Below are 20,272 nucleotides of genomic sequence, written 5' to 3'. Positions count from 1 at the left end.
GGTGAAGAGTATATGGGGGAACTCTGTTTTACCTTGCATTTTTTTAAAATCTAAAATTGTTCCAAAATAAACTTAAATAAATGATTTTAAAAATTTATAAATCTGACAACACTAAGTGTTGGGGAAGATGCAGAACAACAAAAATTAATATATAGCCAATGGTCTGTAAACTGGAAAACCAATTTGAAAAACACTGTGACATTATTTTGTGAATTAGAACATGTCTATACTCTATGACCCAGAAATTCTACTATATATCCACAGAAACTCTTCCATATATGTTTAAGAATACTTATAATAACAACGTTTGTAATAGTAAATAGGTCCAATTTTCACCCTTGATATATTCCCCACTGAGAATGCACGACCTAGGTTGATTTAACAGCTGAGTTTTGGTATTCCATTGTGTAGATATATAAAGTATGTACGATACTATTAACATAAATTTCAAAACATACAAAATAATATATTGTCTAGGGATATATACAGACATGTTTAAACTATAATAAAAAAATTCAGATAGGAATTACCCTTATGATGTACATAGGCACATGTCAAAATATAGGAGGGAAATATAAGGAGATTCAAAAGTGTTAGCTGTGTTCTTCTTTTAGACTGGGACAGTAGATATATAGGTGTTCATTTTATTATTCCTTGTCTCATATATTTTTTGTTAGTTTAAATAGTTCTTAATTACAAAACATTTTATAAGTAGCACATATCAATTTACTGTAAGTAAAATCTTAGTAGCTTAACTTAAACTGTATGAGCAGCATTCCCATTGATTGTCATCCAATACTGATATAAATCTACACTGTTAAAAACAACAAAGGGCTTAATTTTTCAGAAAAAAAATAAATAAATAAAAGCAGCTCATACCCAGCCACCTTGCTGAATGATATACTCTGCTGCATTGTCCTCCAGATATGTCACACCAAACTGCAGCAGTGCACTCAGAGGTTCTTGACCACGTCTTGTCAACTCCAAAAGCATTTGTCGTAGCAAAACAAGAGGCACCAAAATCTTCAATGCAAAGATGAGAGAATAAAAAAACAAACTGAAATTCTTATAATGCATTTTACATGTTCAAGTACCAGAAAATTATACTCAGATGCATCATTATGGTATTTTTTTTTATTATAATACAGGAAATAAAACACTAAGATCTGCTAGTATTTTTCTGAATATTGCATGTAGCGTGGTAGAAATAGGAGGGGTTTTTTTTGTTTGTTTGTTTTAAAGATGACCAGTAAGGGGATCCTAACCCTTGACTTGGTGTTGTCAGCACCATGCTCTCCCAAGTGAGTTAACTGGCCTTCCTTATATAGGGATTCAAACCCGTGGCCTTGGTGTTATCAGCACCGCACTCTCCCAAGTGAGCCACAGGCTGGCCCAGAAATAGGTTTTATATGAAAATAATTGGGCGTGTCTGTGTGTGTGAGAGAGAAAAAGAAAAAACATATCTATAAGGAAATTCACAGAAGCATTATTTATAACAGCAAAAGACTGAAACAACCCAACAGGGACTAGTTAAATAAATTTTAGTCATCCAGAAAATAAGTAGCTGTTAAAAAAGGTTAGATTGTTCACTACGTATTATGGATTGAATTGTGTCCTCCCAAAAGTTTGCTGTGTTAGAGGCTTGGTCCCCACTGTGACAATGTTAAGAGGATGGAAAGTCCTATTACGGTAAATGAAAGATAGGGCCTTGAAGAGATTATTGGACTGCAGGACTGTGCCATAGAGAATGGATTAATAATGACGGTCAGGGGCGTGGTTCTGAGGGTTTTAAAAGGAGAGCCCATGAGAATCTCTTTCTCCCTGCTCTGCCATTTTGCAATGTGATGCCCTGCATCACTGAAATCACCAGCAAAGAAAGCTCACACCAGATGTTTTCCCTGGACTTGGGACTTCCCAGCCTCTGAAACTGTAAGGAATACGTTTCATTTTCTTACAAATCACCAGTTCCAAATATTTCGTTATAAGCAACAGAAACAGACTAATACACTACCCAATGACCAAAATTTACTATAAGTGAAAAAAAAAGCAAGATGTATATATAAGGTATCATTTGTGTAACAAAACAAAACATATACACACATATACAACTGTATAATCCTATGGTATCTATGAAAAAATATAGAAAAGAAATGTAATAAAGTTTGCCTAAGAGGAGGGGAACCAGGTGACTGGCAACAAGGATGAGAGATTACTTATTTTTCAATGTTGTATCTTTCTGTACTTTTTGCATTTTGCACCATGAGTTTTTATCACCTGTTCGAAAATAAGAACTTTTTAAAATTGTGAGTTATCTTGTGAAGGTTAGTAAAAACCAAATATAGGGCCAGCCCGTGGCTCACTCGGGAGAGTGTGGTGCTGATAACACCAAGGCTGCAGGTTTGGATCCCATATAGGGATGGCTAGTTAGCTCACTTGGGAGAGCGTGGTGCTGACAACACCAAGTCAAGGGTTAAGATCCCCTTACTGGTCATCTTTAAAAAAAAAAACAACAAAAAACCCCCCAAATATAAGAGAGGTATTATAAACTACCTAATAACCCTATGCCTCAATATTTTAAAGCCACCAAAATTTACAACAAAAACTAACTACAGTCCCTTGCCTTCCTTTAAAAACAACCGCATATTGAAAGAGCTAACTATTTCAGCTAACCATCTGCAAGAATCTCTTTTGTCTAAAACATCAACAGGTCTCCACATGGAAAAGGATTGGGAAAAGAATGCAAAAGGAAATTAAACCTATTCCAGTTCCTTGCTACTAGAATGCTGAGGAAATAACAGGGATGACAAAATATTTCTGCAGAAGAGGACAAACAAACAAAAAAAAGAGTTTATATTTCATACTAACATTCTTTGGATTTTGAGTAAAAGCAGCCCCAAGGGAATCTATATCAAAGTCTGAAAGAATGCAACAAACACAAATCTTTAATTTCTGAAATTCCAAAAGAACTCCAGCCCACAATATATTGAAAACCCTTTCTAACACTAATAGAGGGGTACAGGGCTATACAAGAATACATTAGGCTTCTTTCACAATAAGAAAACCTATCATAATATTAAAAAAAAATTGTTCATATAGCCCCAATGTTTTGCCTTGGGCAGCAGTAGGTAAGGAATGGCTCTGTGAATCAGCCTTGCCTATTCATACCATATCAACTCCAAAGGCCCAGGATGTTCTCTACCTCAAAACATTCTAATTTCTCACAAATCCACAATAATATCACATTTCAAGGTTATTCATGTTTAAGATTTATTATCTCTTGGGAAAAACGAGTTGCAAACATTTTATATTTGCTATATAAAATAACACTTCCAAATCTACCTCTTTCATGTAACAAAAGTAGATACCCTAGTTTTACTATATAATAATCTAGTGATAAATCTGCAATCCTTTCACTTCTATGTTAATTTTAGTCCTTGATCATATTCCCTCTGACTCACTATACTTTCTGGCTGAAATATACTAATCTTTCAGTCTGCCCTTTATTGAAAAGTGTTCCACTGCTTTGATCATTTAAGTTATCCATTCCTGGATATTCTCCATTCCATTTATTTCCTGAAATGTAGTAACCAGAGTACAGCAGCTTCACCTTACAGGACTAACATTTTCTATTTGATTGATAATACTCTTCTTGGTGTTACAGGTTAAGTAAGTATCCCTTATCCAAAATGGTTGGGACCAGAAGTGTTTTGGATTTCATTTTTTGGGGGGGATTTTGGAATATTTGCATACGTATAATCAAATATTTGGGGGATGGGACCCAAATCTAAACATGAAGTTCATTTAGTTTTCATATACACCTTATACACATACCCTGAGGTAATTTTATATAATATTTTTAATAATTTTGTGCATGAAACAAAGTTTCTGTACATTGAGCCATCAAGCACAGGTGTCACTATCTCAGCCACCCATGTGGACAGCATGTGCTTGTTTGGCATCACTACCATTCCTGACTCTGAATTTATATGCTACCCATAAACAATCATTTTCTTACACTTATTCACACATAAGTACTTAACAGTAAAAAATGTGACATACCATTAATACTGTGAAAAAAATCAACGTGCTCAGGGTGACTAAGCAGCTCAGTAGTAGCTTCACCAGAACACCTGTGTCAGCTGTCACACAACAGCACGGACAAACAGCGGCAGGCCTTCAGTCTCCACCTACGATGTTGTGTTTTGATTTAAAGGGTATTTTTTTTTTCTTAGGTGAGAAGAAACAGCCAGGGACCAGGAAGTGGGTCTTCTAGGGATGAGGAGGCATTATACTGCACGGCTTTTAAAAACATTTCCTCCAGAGTCTTCTGCCTCATTAACAATAGTTTTTTTCTGAAAAGTCTCTCTCTGACTTTATAAACTGACTATAAACTGACATGATTTCTTGTTCTGTGATAAAGCTGCTCTACTCCTTCAATATAGCCAGCCCATCACACACATTTTGACTACAACCTGTCACGTGAGTCAGACATGGAATTTTCCACTTGTGGCGGCATATTGGCACTCAAAAAGTTTCAGATTTTGGATTTTCAGATTGGGATGTTCAACATGTACATGTAACGTCAGAGGACTCTTTCCCACCCTTCATCCCTCACACAATTATTAAATGACTACGATATCTGACACACTGTCTTCAAGGACTTGTATAATGACTATCTTTTCGGCACAGTTTAGACTGCCTTCAATCATCAAACCCACTTGCCGAAACCCAAAGCTTCACAGCTAGCGCGACCGACTGCCACCAATCTGGCATTTTCACTGCCTACACAGCTGTTTACCATCTGTGCACCTGACATTTTTGTATTCCCCATTCTCATAACTTTAAAATATTAAAGCAAAACTGGATCCCCAAGCATTCACTCCTACAAGGCCCCACTATTCTCACTCCTAGATCTGAAAGCAAGCAAATAATCTTATCCTTGGATTCTTTTTTGAAGTTACTTCCTTACTGGATAATAGTAATCCCCACACACATATAAATTATTTTTTTCTTCAACAATTTTTTCAATGGAATGCCAAGGTACTTTTGACCATCAAAAAGGATTACCTCTACTAGCTTATTTAGCCCCCTGACAACTCCTCATATGCACTTTGTGGCCTCTTCCTCCACTAGGTTAAACTTACTTAAATTTAATAACATTAACCTTTTATTAAAGAATATATGAGCTCGCCTGGTATAGAAGTGCATATACTAATTTTTAGCTCCAAGGGCCCTTTCCAGTACAACAGATATTTGTGACGATAAATTACATATTTTGGTCTATCAATCTGCTATTTAACCCTTCTGTGCCTTAACAATTCGAGTAAATATCACATCCCACAAACTTTATCTGTACCTGATTTATTGATTAGGTTTGATTGTCTCTGACCTGTCTGCTTCAAAATACAATTTAAGAGACAACCAGACATTATATGTCGCCCAGTGTGATGCAATAGGAAATAGATAAAACTACCAGTGGAATATTCTTGCCAAAAAGATTAAACCTGAATCTGATCAGGCCTCTACATCTACCTAACAAATGGAAAGAAAATACAGACACAGAAGAACATATCATGTGACATCTCAGTGATGTAGTAAATAAAATCCAGAAGTTAGGGAACTTTACAGGACACACAACCTTTAATAATTACAAGGAAAAAAAAAGAAAAGAGGGAGGATGAGTCTACATACTAAAAGAGACTTAAGTAACATATTATTCCTCTTATATAGAATGTTTAGAATAGACAAATTCATTGAGACAGAAAGTAGAATAATTGTTGCCAGGGGCTGACAGGAGCAGGAAATGGGGAGTGACTACTAATAAGTGTGGGGATTACTTTTGGCATGAAGAAAATGTTCGGGAATGTTGTGGTGGTTACTAAAAACCTTTGAAGTATACACTTTAGAAGGGTAAATTTTATGATATGTGAATTATATTTCAATTTTTAAAAAGACTTAAAAAACATCAACCAAATGCAAAGCATGGGCCTTGTTTGGATCTGGATTCAAACAAAGTAGCTTTTAAAAATACATTTATGAGAAAATTGGGTAAATGACTACTGAGTAGATTATGTGATGACATAAAAGAATTACTGTTAACATTTTTAGGTGTGATAACGGTATATATCATCAGTAGGCTTTAAAAAGGGGAATACACTGTTTTTAGAAATATATCGTAATGTATTCATGGAAAAAAATGATATGATGCCTAGGTCTTCTTCAAAGTAACCTGAGGGAGAGCAGGGTGTGTGGGGAAAGAAATGAAACAAGACCAGCCACACATTGATAACTACAGAAGCTGTGTGACAGATACATGGTGTTCTCTCTGCTTTTGAATATGTTTTAAAATTTAGTAATAAGAGACTTGAAAAGATTAGGAATTTAATATGGCACTAAAAATTAGCCAAGGAAAAGAACTGATTTATATTTGCAATTCATTTTTCTAAAGTCTATCTGTTACTATGAACATTATGCAGCCCCACTGATATTCTAGCTTTTTTTTTTTTTTTTTTTTTTTGTGACCGGTAAGGGGAACACAACCCTTGGCTTGGTGTCGCCCGCACCGCGCTCAGCCAGTGAGCGCACTGGCCATCCCTATATGGGATCCGAACCTGCGGCAGCAGCGCACTCTCCCGAGTGAGCCACAGGGTCGGCCCTTTTTTTTTTTTTTTTTTCCTTTGATGGTCATTTTCCTCTTCATTTCTATAAGCAGATAAGTACACAGGAAAAAATAATACCCATGAAGGGGAAAAAAAAAAAAAAGGAAAAGAAATGAAAAAAATCCTACAATTCTGAGGTAACAATGACATAATATTTAATATTTTGGCACATATCATTCAAATTCTTTTTCTAGGCACATATATTCTTCTATAACGTACATTTATTTTTTAAATTTTTTTATTTTTTGTCTTTTTGTGACCGGTAAGGGGATCGCAACCCTTGGCGTGGTTTCGCCCACACCGTGCTCAGCCAGTGAGCTGCACTGGCCATTCCTATATAGGATCCGAACCCGCTGCGCTCCCAAGCGCTGCACTCTCCCGAGTGCGCCACGGGGCCGGCCCTATAACATACATTTAGACATGTACTTTATTTAACAAAAAGATTATACAGTTGATACAGGTTTGTGACCAGCTTTCTTCTCCACTTTTCTGAAGAAAGGTCATTCTACCAAGATGTCTTTAAAATCTGTCTACAAATAAAATATTCAGTTTGCTCCTAACCTGGCATGCTTTGTGGACATTTTTTTCTTTTCTCTCTGATTTGAACGTCAATTACTTGCCAGATAGCCAGCCATCTTCATATAAACAATTTTATATCAGAATTTTGCAAACATTCATGCTAAACATAAAATATGAGCTAACTGCTTCAAATTAGCCAACCTGATTTTGATTGAGGTAGGGGTGAGGGTGAAGATTTCAGTAGCCCATTATCATAAGCCAAGTTCTTTTCAGCCCTTGAGGACTCAGAAGGAGTGTTAATACTGGATTTAGCAGAGCAAGTAATACTGTAATTGGCATGCCTCATTTATATGAGGTATTCAAGTCACAGCCTTGAAAGATCAACAGTTGAACCCTTGATCAACATGAGGGACTAAAATGAAACAGGGAATGGGAAAAAAAAAGGAAGGGAAAAAAGAGATAGTAAAGACTGGGATTTACTCAGATCTTTTAGGATAACCCTAGGATGGGGAGCAGGGCATACAAGAGTTGGTTATAATAATCACTAGATAGGAGTAACAGAAAGAGAATATAAAATAGGGGAAGAAGGCTAGTAATACTAGGTACCTAAATATTTGATCTTTGAAATACTAAGAAGTATATCATAACCAAGCTCATTTTTTATTTTTAAAAAAATCTATTTCAAATGTCCACATGACCATATGCTTTATCTCAAAAAAGCAAATGAGGCAAATAGTTATTTTTTAAAATTATATACCAGTAGGGCCGAGCCCGTGGCGCACTTGGTAGAGTGCTGCGCTGGGAGCGCGGCGACGCTCCCGCCGCGGGTTCGGATCCTATATAGGACTGACCGGTGCACTCACTGGCTGAGTGCCGGTCACGAAAAAAACGACAAAAAAAAAAAAAAAAAAAAAAAAAAAAAAAAATTATATACCAGTAAGTAATATACTAAAACTCCATAATAGTGACTATTTGGGGAAAAGGTCCCACATATTAAAGCAAATATAATAGCTGCTATTTACTGAGTGCTTACCATTGTGCCAATGTGCTTAAATAAGTATTTAACATATATTATCTCATTTAATTCTAGTAAAACTTATGAAGTTAGTATTATTGATTCTGTTTCACAGATGAGAAAACTAAGATTCAGAGAGCTTAATTAACCTGCCCAAAACACACATTTAGTCCGTGGCAAAGCTGAGATTTGAAACAAGACTGATTATGTACCTCATCAGTTAGGTACATAAAGTTACATGGTTTGATCCACATTATAAATACTTCTGAGTAGAGGTGGCTAATTGTAAATATAATTGTACTGAATTTTCTAATCCCTAACACTAGATCACTCAGGGCCAAACTTCTTCCCCAGACGGTGCTGAGTCATCCTATATGCATTCTCTTAGATTCTGCCTTTTCAAGGTGATAAGCAGATAATATAGTCTAAGATAGTGAATAAGCCATATGGTACAGTGAAAAAACAGTGAGAGTAGAATTGGAAGATCTTAGCTCTAGTGTTGGTTCCAATATTTACTAGTCAAGGGGTCCTAGGCAAGTCACTTCACTTTTTTTTTTCTGATTAGTCACCTGACCTAACTAACTAAATAACAAACCTAATAAAATACATTCTGCCTTCTGCAAAGGATTTTTGGATGCTCAAATGAGATGTGACATGAGATACTTTGTGAACTATAAAAGCCAAAGGGTATTATTCACTTAAGAGAACCAGAAGAGGCTATCTCCCAAATGAAGTCCTTATTCTTTTCCCCTAAGACATACTCACATATTAACAAATAATCTACCTGAAGACAAATGTCATGTCTAACATGGAGAAATGAAGAAATGATGGGAAATTCAGGACAAGTAAGAAGGAAGGGTGGCATACCATAGGAAACATGTTTTTGGGCCAAGCAGAACCTTGCAACATTAATCAAAAAATCGGTTTAACCAAAAATATCCACTTAACACAGTGATTAAGCAATGAGCTTAAGCAATGAGCTCTAACAGTTTTCTGCTGCATGATACTAGCAATTCCTCCTATACTTTATTATGAACACATTAAAATCTTTTAAGAGAAAAGATAGTTTGGTTAATACCTTATTCCAGCCGCTGGCATGAACTGTGGTCTCCAGTGTACATTCCCGATATGCCTGATATGTCACTGGCCTGTAGAGATTTTTTTAAAAGTCTGTGTCACAAAGAAGGAAAATTCTAAATTTCCAGATGAATAAAAATACAGTCACTAATCTGTTGAACTTGGAGTGACAAGGATATTCAACATATTGTTTTGTACAAGACATCGTTTTTAACATTTGATATGCATTTTTTTTTCAAGCATTCAATAGGCTGAGACACATGCTTGGGAAAGTTGTAAATAATATGACAAGATAAATGTATATTCTAATAAATTTTTTATAACTGCATGGAACTTATCTGGCAGGATTTCTATGCTGCAGATAAATACTTGGGCTATTAATATAGAATAAAATAATAACAAATAAAAAAATGATCTCAGTGAAATTAAAAGCACAATTTTAATTTTTTTTAAAGGCAAAAATTCTAAAATATTTAAAAACTAGAGAGACATGTCACTGGATGACTTCAAATTGAGGATATAAGGAGCTGGAATAAACAAGGGTAACAAACGAAGCCCAATTTTTAACTTGGAGTCTTATGACATAAAATCCTGGAGGGCAGAGAGATAAGCCTTTCTGATTATTTGCATGTAAGTCCCAGTCATACCAAAAGCTCAAATCACTGAGTGATAAGAACAATGCTCACTAGGGCCGGCCTGTGGGGAGTGCGGTGCTGATAACACCAAGGCCACGGGTTCGGATCCTATATAAGGATGGCCGGTTAGCTCACTGGCTGAGCGTGGTGCTGACAACACCAAGCCAAGGGTTGAGATCCCCTTACCGGTCATCTTTAAGAAAAAAAAAAAGAACAATGCTCACTTACTCACTGAAGGAGTTTAACTACTATATTTCAAGTATTGGTTTCATGTGTACATTAAAAAACAAACAAAAAAACTTTGTTCCAAGTAATACATGAAGGCATTAATAGCTTGGATAATAGATTTAATAAAATGTACCTCTCCCCTTTTTGGGCAAAGTATTAACAGACATGTGAAAAAGGGTAGAGGGAGTCTTGCTTCTGTAGGATTATGTAATCCCATTCCATAGGCATTTTCTGTCTGACAGTCTGGTCTGGATCTCTCCAGCCTACAAATATTTAAGATTGATAATAGCTACCATTTATTGGTAGTCTCCTATGTTAGGCTTTATATTTTTATATATTTATACTTGATATTATACAAATATTACATATATCATTTTACACAATGGGAAACCAAAACTCAGAAAAGCTAAGAGACTATCCCAAAACCTCATAACTGCCAAGCAGTAGTGTAGGAATTCACACTCTGTTAGATCTGGCTCCAAAAGCCATGCTATTCCCATTTCAAGTTAGAATTTTGATATATGCCATGAAAATGTCTAGATGCCACATGTGGCTAAGCATTTAAAATGTGGCTAGTGTTGTGCTAAAAGTGTAATATCACAATGAATTTCACAATGGCCCAAATAAAATATATTATTAAAATTTTAAAAATCGATTTCATTAGCTGGCCAATTAAGCTCACTTTGTTAGAGCATTGTGCTGAAAACACCAAGGGACTAAGGTCAAGGGTTCAGATACCCTTACTGTCACTTTTTTTTTTTAATCTTTTTTTTAGTGGCTACCAGAAAATTTTATTTTATTTTATTTTTATTTTTATTTTTTTAAAAATCTTTATTCTTTTTTTTCTTTTTTGTCTGTTTCGTAACTGGCACTCAGCCAGTGAGTGCACCGGCCATTCCTATATAGGATCCGAACCCGCGGTGGGAGCGTCGCTGCGCTCCCAGCACCGCACTCTCCCGAGTGCGCCACGGGCTCGGCCCTTTTTTTTTTTTTTTAAATCTTTATTCTTTTTTTTTTTTTTTTTGAGAAAATTTTAAATTACATATATGTGACTTGCATTATATCTATTGCACAGCACTGGTCCAGATATTTCAGAAAGCAGTTTTGGTTTATATAAAATCAATGCTACAGTGATGCTGAAAGGAGATGAGATACCAGGGAGGACCTTTATAATGATGAGATGTACAGAGTTGTATAGAGAATATACTACACTTCCTGACATCATATTTCCATTAAAGTAAACTTAGTTTTTTTTTTTTAGAAGCCTTGAGCTAAATACTAGATTCCTGTAAAACTTGAATTTCAGCAGATACTATATAGTCTACCTACCTATATTCTCCCTGAAGCTTTACTTGTATAAATCAGTCCCTTCACTTCCTTTCCTGAACTATTTGATGCTGCTGTGGGTCACAGTAGTCCTTACTGGCAGTATGCCTATCAGGCTAAAGTACCTTAGCATCCTTCAGAATGAAACATGATGTGAAACATTATATGTACAGACGTATATACAAATATAAGATGCAGCAGATTAAAACATTCAAAGGAAATCTAATATACAGAAAAGTAAGTAGCTCAATAACCAGCCCTACCTAATGTGCTATTAGAAAAAAGCAAAGAAATAAAAGGGAGGGGGGGATACCTTTTGAAATTGCTGGTGTTCTTCTACATAAAGAGTTGAGGATTAATTTCCCACTTTAACAAAGCCGTTTAGGGGAATAGGTGGTATTTTCAACTTTGAGATATTGCCTTCAACCTGTATAATATTTCTAGTTCATCATCAATTAGTTATTTTCAAGGTATTAGTTAACAGAGCTTAAAACTTTCAAAAGTAGATTTCTGAAAAAATATATTCATACACAGACCTGATTTTGATATGCAACTAATTTCAAAACTAATTATATCAGTATGCAGTACTTGGGAAAAAATAAATATTCATCCAAGCCAATTTTCTTTTAAATATAATTTGCAGTGAGAAGATATCAATTTTTCCTGTAAATTATGAAAAGAACTCTGGAAACAATATTTTTTCTTTAAAACTATATAATACTGTTCTTCAAAAAGCTTAAAATTAAAATTAATGGGTGGAAAAACTGAGATATAAAAAGTGAAATGGTTTGCTCAAAGCCATAAACAGATTGTATCAAAGTTGAAAACAGAATCTTTTGCCTACACCTCTCACTTAGTTATTTTACCCCAAGTCCAATAGCTTTTACAATTTTTTTTTTTTTGAGGGGGGGAGGCAAAGCAGCAAATTTCTTTCTTCAAATCTTACATGTAACATCAATATACAAAATATATGAAAGTGTAGATGTTCTGGTTTAAGAAGGTGGAAAGGTCCTAATGTGCCCCACTCACTTAATCTATCCTCATCTCTTCAGCGGCACCTGCAGCACCACAATGCCTGAGGCTCTATGGAACACATATGAAAACCACTGCTGTCAATCCAAATTTCCTGTTCAAGTTTTATGTCCCAACACCCATATCCTTCTCTCCACATGTATTTTTAAACTTCTCATGTAAGGTTAAGAAAAGTCAAATATGATTTCATTTCACTGCCTAAGTGTACGTAGGATTTTTACATTTGCTCATTTCATCAGAATACTACACAGAAACAAAGTGAATTCTCTTGAAAGCCAAACTGCTTCCTTCTAACAACTGGAAAACTATAAACTATGCCTACATGAACGTAAGGAATTACTTTGCTACAACAGTAATTTGGCATCTGAACTGTGGCCCTTTTAGTGAAGAATAGCCTTCATTCTGTTTTATAAAGTCATCATTCTTCATTAAGACAAATATTTTTTTCTAATTTATACCAATTCCTTAATGATTCTTAGCAAATAATTAGGGGAAACTGATTTTTAAGATTTTATAATAAATGATTTGGTTCTATTTAATATACTTTCATTATTGCTAGCTTCTTGCCTTTAGTTTTAATATTGTCAGAACCATAGCTAGGACAGAAGTTCCTACTATAAGAATGTGGTAGTTCCATAGGCAGATGTGCAACCCCAAAGTTTAGCAACATCTGGGATACAGACATAATTTTAAATACAGATATCATGTTAACCCTATTTTACAAGGCACAAAACCCTAGACATTATATTTATGTTGGTCACTAGAGGGAATGGTAGTAAAAAGTGGTCAGGTTCAAGTAAAATAGCTTGTATGTACAACTCAGTAAAAGGATTTGTTGAAATACTTGATAGTTCAACAAGTAAATACAAATTATCAAATCTATGTTGGAACAGCTAACTCACTGCTTTGATGCAAAGTTGTCATTCAAAACTGAGATGCTTTGGGAAAGAAAAAGAAGAAAAAGTGAAGAAAAGTGAGAAAAGAAGCAACACCGTTCACCTAAAACAAGCCTTAACCAATCCAGCGCTGCATGAGAGATCCAGAGACTACTTAGAGAAGCACATTCCCACTCAGCAATGGTAACTCACTGGCTGAGGAGCATTTGCAATGCTTTATGTAGAGGCTCTTTCAATTCCCGTGACACTTTTTCTCCAAGGTGAGCCAAGCAGTCTTCTATTGAGCTTTCTGGGTTAGCAGGGCTGAATACTGGAGAAGTGTGACGGTCAAAGCCTGTGCTGGTAAAGGCTGAAGACAGGGCAGAAGAAACACCTAACTTAATAAAAATATCAGAAGTGTGCTATAAAAGCCCAGGAGATTAAGACATCTACTATTAGGAACAAGCTAATAGTTACATAATCATTACAGGAATCAATCTCTCCTGGAACACCAAAACTGATAGGTCCTATATTTAGAGGGTTCTTTTAAAAAAGGAAAGGTTTTAATGGAAAATGTTAGTTTTAAGAGAAGAAAACGACTAAACTGACATGTTAAAATATGCTAACCAATTTGGTTTATTACTACTGACCAATCTACTTCAAGAATGATAAATGAGAGGCAACCCCTGGCTCTATCATCCTTCTCTTAATTGTTTTTACCTCTATGAATGCAGCACTTCTTAAGCCAACTTCTAATCACTTTATTACACCTTAGAGGATGACTTCATTGCTTTCATCCCCTTATTAATAAAACAAACTTTCACACTCAATATTCCTGCACATGGATAAATTTTAAAACTATGAAGGTTATAGAAGTATACAAATTGAACATGGAAAAAAGCAGTCATAAGCTATCCCTACTCAGTTCAAACTACTAGCTTTCATCTGCTTCCTAACCCCATGTTATAAAGACTCAGCCATCCCCTAACTGCAGGAATAACTGGCAAAATAACTGTTGTTCCAGGGTACAAAATGGATGCAGAGCATAAAACCCAGTAAAGCAAGGAGCGTGCACCCACTCCCAAGATTTATCAATCACCTTCATAAAATATTTACTGCATTCATCTCTGACTTGCTCCTAGAAGGCTGCAAATTTTATTATAGAGTTAAGTATGGATTTCTTTATAAAGTGCTTGCCTCCAAGAAAGAAGCAAATGGCTGCAAAGTTCGCAAATATTTTGTTGTCTAAGCAAACTTGAGAGTATCCATTTTAATGATCAGCCTTGGATAATATGGGGTTCAATAAGTGAACTTTGTTAAATACAGTAACTTTTATTACTTTTTTGCTTTCTGCCGTCTGCCCATTTTACTACACAGCAGTACTGTTATCAGAATATGGATGAAGGCTTGAAAGAGAATTAAAAATTTAATCAGTTAAAAATGTTGATAATGGAATATAAAAGAGAAGACTAACACTAGGTTTCTGGATTATTTGTAAATTTCTATTCATATTCTTTCTCTACTGATCTATAAAAATGACATAATTGTGCTCATTAAAAATTATTGGGCAATATACATCCACACAAAAACCTATACAAGAATATTCATAACCACATTATACATAATCGACAAAAAGCAGAAACAATCTAAATGTCCATCAACTGATAAACAAAATGTGAAGGCTGGCCGGTTAGCTCAGTTGGTTAGAGCGCAGCCTTGTAAAACAAAGGTCAAGGGTTCAGATGCCCATATCAGCCAGCCCATAAATAATAAATTGAAAACAAGAAAAAAAAAGTGGTATATCCACATGATGGTATATTATTCGACCATAAGAAGTAATAAAGTACTGATACCTGCTACAACATGGATGACCCTTGAAAACATGCTAAGTAAAAGAAGCCAGTCACAAAAGACCACATAGTGCATGACTCCATTTATGTGTACAACTAGAACAGGCAAATCCATAGAAACTGAAAGCAGATCAGTGGTTAGTGGGAATGGGAATGGGAAGTGACTGCTAATGTGTATAGTGTTTCTTTTTGAAGTGTTGAAAGTATTCTAAATTTAGATTGTGATGATGGTTGTACAATTCTGTGAATACACTAAAAATCACCGAATTACGCCTTTTAAATGGGTGAATTTTATGGTGCATAAAATATATCTCAATAAACCTGTAAAAAAAATTATTGGGCAAGATATTCAACGCAGTGTCACTTATGGAAGGCAAAACAGGAAATAAGCCAAATGCTGCTGTCAATAATAAGGGAACAACTGAGTAAATATCATTCAGTGAATGGAATTTCATGCACTTAGTAGAAAGATACCTATTTTAAAAGTTTATGATCTAAGAACCTTAGTGTAAAATATGTGGCTATAAAATTACATGTACATTATAATTACAACTATCTATAGCATATATGCATGCAAAAAATGGAAGAAACTTTCTTACTTTTTTTCCTTTAATGTTGTTATTAGTTATAAAGGTACTAAACACAAATCAAACCATATTGAACAGAAAGGACATTAACATGATCATTTAGTCCCTTACTTAACACCAAAAAAGGCTATATCTAAACTGTTGGGTATAGTTGGGAAACTTTTACAAATACATCCCCCAGGAATGAAAAAAGGCAACCTCCTAATTTCACCCTTATAATCCTAAACCAGTGACGTTGTCTAATGCTGAGAACATTGTACTGTGAAAATCAAATTAAACCAACACTAAACAACAAACAGAATCTGCTAATTAACTAGGAAAATAAGAACAGACCTTCAGAAATTTCTTTGTCCAGGGATTTTAGCTCTTCTTCAATTTCAGTTTTAACTTTTAATAAAACTTCTTGATCCAGAGATTGTGAAGCTACATCTAGTTGAACCCCTGAAATCAACAAAAAACCATTACCATTGAAAGAGAAAGAGACAAGCTGTTAGAAAACAGTAGTATTTTAACTATGAAGTCAGAAAGTGCAAAATCAAAACTCATTCTCAAAGCTAGGGAAGCTAGAGATACTTTTTATAATAATTAAGGGAAAAAACCCTTGGATCTGTGTACTAAGAGTGAAGTCTCATAAAAATAGAATAGAATAAGCCTCCATCTTTCCAGATGTTTCTGCCTGGAACAGGAGAAAAAGGCAGAACCTTCAGAAACACATTAACTCAACAGGAGAGTGAGAAAAGACTGGCATTAATATGCATAAGTCCTTTCTTTTTGTATACAACGTATTCTATTAAAAAAAAAAAAAGAGGGCCAGCCTGTGGTTCACTTGGGAGAATGCGGTGCTGACAACACCAAGTCAAGGGTTAAGATCCCTTTACCGGTCATCTTTTTTTTTTTTTTTAAAAGATGACCGGTAAGGGGATCTTAACCCTTGACTTGGTGTTGTCAGCACCACGCTCAGCCAGTGAGCGAACCGGCCATCCGTATATGGGATCCGAACCCGGGGCCTTGGTGTTATCAGCACCGCACTCTCCCGAGTGAGCCACGGGCCGGCCCCCCCTTTACCGGTCATCTTTAAAACAAACAAAAAAAAGTATGAAAGCTACAAATGATAAAGCCAAACAAAAGAATGGTGCTATTTTAGTGGTGGTGAGAGAAGTCCATTCTTTCCACTTCAAATTATACAGATCCCTAATTGTACCTCACTTTTGGACACATTTTTAAATGGTACACTTCTAGCATTTTATACATGCTTTATAATTTTCTTTCTCCCCCCACCCTCCACATTTGAACACAACTTGATAGCTGCTTAAATCCACAAAGCATACAACTGAGGCTAAAGTTTCATCACTTCGGGCATAATGATTTGTCTCCATGGTATTAGATTTGTAAGAGTTATGCTCATCTCCAGTCTCTTATGTTTATTACTGGTACTTCCATTTTTCCACTAATTTTTAAAAATGCAACAAGATACTCATATATCTGTGCAGGCACTTGTGTAAGAAAAAAAAAAAAGAAGATATTGCTGAAGTCTACAAGCATACCACTGTCATCTGACAGTGTAAAATCAGATTAGTTAGTTTTAACAATGTCGATGCTTAATAATAATAGCCAATACCAAGTGCCAGGCACTATTCTAAGCACTTTGTATGCACAGGTATCTATGTACATATGTACACACACACACACTCACACTCACTCTCTTTCATTAAATCCTCATAACAACTCTTTGTGATAGGTACTATTATTATCATCATGTTGCAGGTAAGAAAACAGGCATGGGGAAGAGACCTGATCAAGGATGCACAGACAGCAGAGCTCAGATTAGTTTAGTTTCAGGGTTTGGGCTCTTAACCACTATACAACACTGCCTCTCAGCATGCTTGAAAGTACAGGCTACATAATAAACACCCAAAAGTCCAGTACTGCCTCTATGATAATGATCTCCTAATCACAGCAGTTCTTAGGCTTTTTTGGATTTCAGCCCTTTAAAGAACATGAATAAAATAACGGCTCCCCTTCCCAGAACATTCAGCAATTTCAGGGCATTCATGGACTGTCACAGGACCTTCACAAGCCTTGGTTTAAAAACTTCACTAATTATCACTTAACTCTCCTTCTTCCCTTCCTGGACCCCACATACCCACGCTCATTGCATAGCACAGTTCTCTTTCATTTGGTTAATGTGCTACAGTTTTGTGTTATTGTGCAACCTGACTTAATGTGAAGTGGTCAATGATCAGCACTAAAGGGTGCCAGGGAGGTCAATCCCGAAGAACAATCTAGGCATGAGGGGGGAAATTTATCAAAGAAAAGAAAGATACAAATCTTTTTTAGAGAATAGACCATACATAAAAGGAGAACAAAAGTTTCTCCTGAAGGTTCAAAGTGGGCAAATTTTGGGGTATGGCAGCTTTTAAAGCTTATAGCTTTAAAAAGCTTACATAAAGTGCAAGTTCTTGCAACATTATATTCTTTCATAAATAGATAAATTTTTCTTCTTCTTTCAGATGACTTCAGTACTGTAGCGCAAAGACTTCCATTTAAACAAGAAATTTTTGATAAAAAGAGTCAAACCAACTGACACACTCAGCAGAATTCACATTCCTGGGACACAGGCCAAATTCACAATCATACCGATAATCCTGGCTTGGTTTTTACCGAAGGCATTCAAGGAAGTCAGTATAATTCTGAGCCATTCTAGGAATCTGGTTCATCTCTGGGACTTATATATAAGCTTATCTGAACACCAAGAGGATGCTGAATCAAATACTTAGTGACCAAACTTTAGTTAAACAAATTTTCATTTCCCTGAAGACCTGAGATAAACAGATTGTTACGGGTGACAAGTCCCTACTTGGGTGAAGGGGAAGGGCCCTGAGGTCAACTATACTCTTCTCCTTTGCAAGATTCCCAGCAAAAGGAAAAGCAGTAGGATTTGGGCCATCAAGTTGTAGACCTACCTACTACTCATTCATTAACTGAAAAAACATTTACTGAGTACCTGCTATTTATCAGGTATAGTCCTGAGTATCCAACTACCACAAAAATGAATACGATTTGTCCAGCCCCTGAAACTGTTTATAGTGTAGAGTTCAGAAGGCACAGGAAGACAGTTAGCATTTACAAGTTACCTGTTATTTAACAGGTACTGCGGTAAATATTTCATATGGGTTATTTTATGTAATTTCCAAGTCATCTTTATGAGGTATGAAATAATAGTTCCATTTAAAGAAGAGGAGGGGCTAGCCAGTGGCTCACTTGGGAGGGCAAGTAACTGATAACACCAAGGTCAAAAGATCTGGATCCCCTTACCAGCCAGCTTTCAAAAAATAAATTTTAAAAAATAAGAATAAAGATGAGGAAACTGAAGTTTGGACAGGTTGCATAACTACTATCAAAGAGATGTATTTGAACTCAGGGTCAGTCTCACTTGAAAACCATTAATCCAGGATTTGTTCTTCTCATCTTCTGGCTGGGTGGCCAAGAAAGAAATACCTCAGAAACATTTCTGACATAAAGTTGTCTAGATCAGTGATAATAATGTCTTCTGACACTGACATGCATAGCCTCTTATTTAATCTTCACTTCATACAATCTGCAGTTCAAGAGAAGGCCTGTTACCACCAACAGATTTACATTCCCCAACTTAAGAAAACTATGAATATACCAGAAGTACTGGGCACAAGGTATTCTCATGCACTAAAAGCAAAAGGAAGGTCTTGGCCTTTAGCACAGAATGGGAAACAAAGGGGGAAAGTCTGAAGGAGAAAATCAGACCAGACACTTGACAATTTACTATTTTCTCCTGCCTCAGATATTTGGAGCAGTTTCATCATTTAATCCAGAACACTGAATTCAGATATGACACCCCTCTCATTCAGAATATATTTACAGTCACATCACACACTCTGGTTTCTCTTCAGATAGTATAAATCTTTCGCCTTTTACAATCACATATTTTTAGAACTTTTTCGGTTGTTCACATCACCATTTTCTACCACTCACAAGTTTTATAAAGAGAAAGATTGGTTGTTTATATGTTTTCATTTCTTGCATGCAAATTAAAGAATTCCAAATTCAAAGATGGGCCTTGAATTAATTAATCTTATTAATTAAGGTCAAGAAACTTGATTATTCTAGCATCTCTGGGTCTTTAAAATATCTTTGAAAAACAAAAGGTTGAACATTTCCATCAATCACAGATTTTGATTAATTTTCAACTTCCAAAGCTGACAAAAATAATTTTCCTTTAGGCCACATAAAACGTTTTCCTTATGAGCTGAGACTAACCAAAATAAAATTCAGACACTTAAAATAGTTTTTCTGTGTGGAAAACATAAAATTCCTTAGGTGTTTCTAGCTGAAGTGCAACAGAAAGGATCCTCCATGCCATGGTCACCACACACTTTGTGAACAACACTTCACTTATTTCTGCCCATATAAACACCACTTTACCTGTACAGATA

General features: G+C 35.6%; 1 protein-coding gene across 9 annotated transcripts in view; it reads right to left on the bottom strand.

Moving 5' to 3' along the window:
* The window catches only part of BCL2L13 (BCL2 like 13), an 85,628-nt gene that overhangs the window by 23,127 nt on the left and 42,229 nt on the right, over positions 1–20,272 (bottom strand). For 2 of the 9 annotated variants that reach the window (XM_063089246.1, XM_063089285.1), the window contains 4 exons: positions 16,137–16,244; positions 13,580–13,736; positions 9,272–9,341; positions 880–1,023 (listed from right to left, as the gene is read on the bottom strand). In XM_063089246.1, coding sequence (XP_062945316.1) covers positions 880–1,023; positions 9,272–9,341; positions 13,580–13,736; positions 16,137–16,244 — 479 coding nt within the window. The other 7 variants (XM_063089293.1, XM_063089255.1, XM_063089303.1 and 4 more) reach the window with 7 other exon arrangements.

This window comes from Cynocephalus volans, chromosome 1 (assembly GCF_027409185.1).
Source record: "Cynocephalus volans isolate mCynVol1 chromosome 1, mCynVol1.pri, whole genome shotgun sequence".
Classification (NCBI taxonomy): domain Eukaryota; kingdom Metazoa; phylum Chordata; class Mammalia; order Dermoptera; family Cynocephalidae; genus Cynocephalus; species Cynocephalus volans.
The sequence above is the reverse complement of the archived record's forward strand: the minus strand, read 5'-3'. Positions and strand labels throughout refer to the sequence as shown.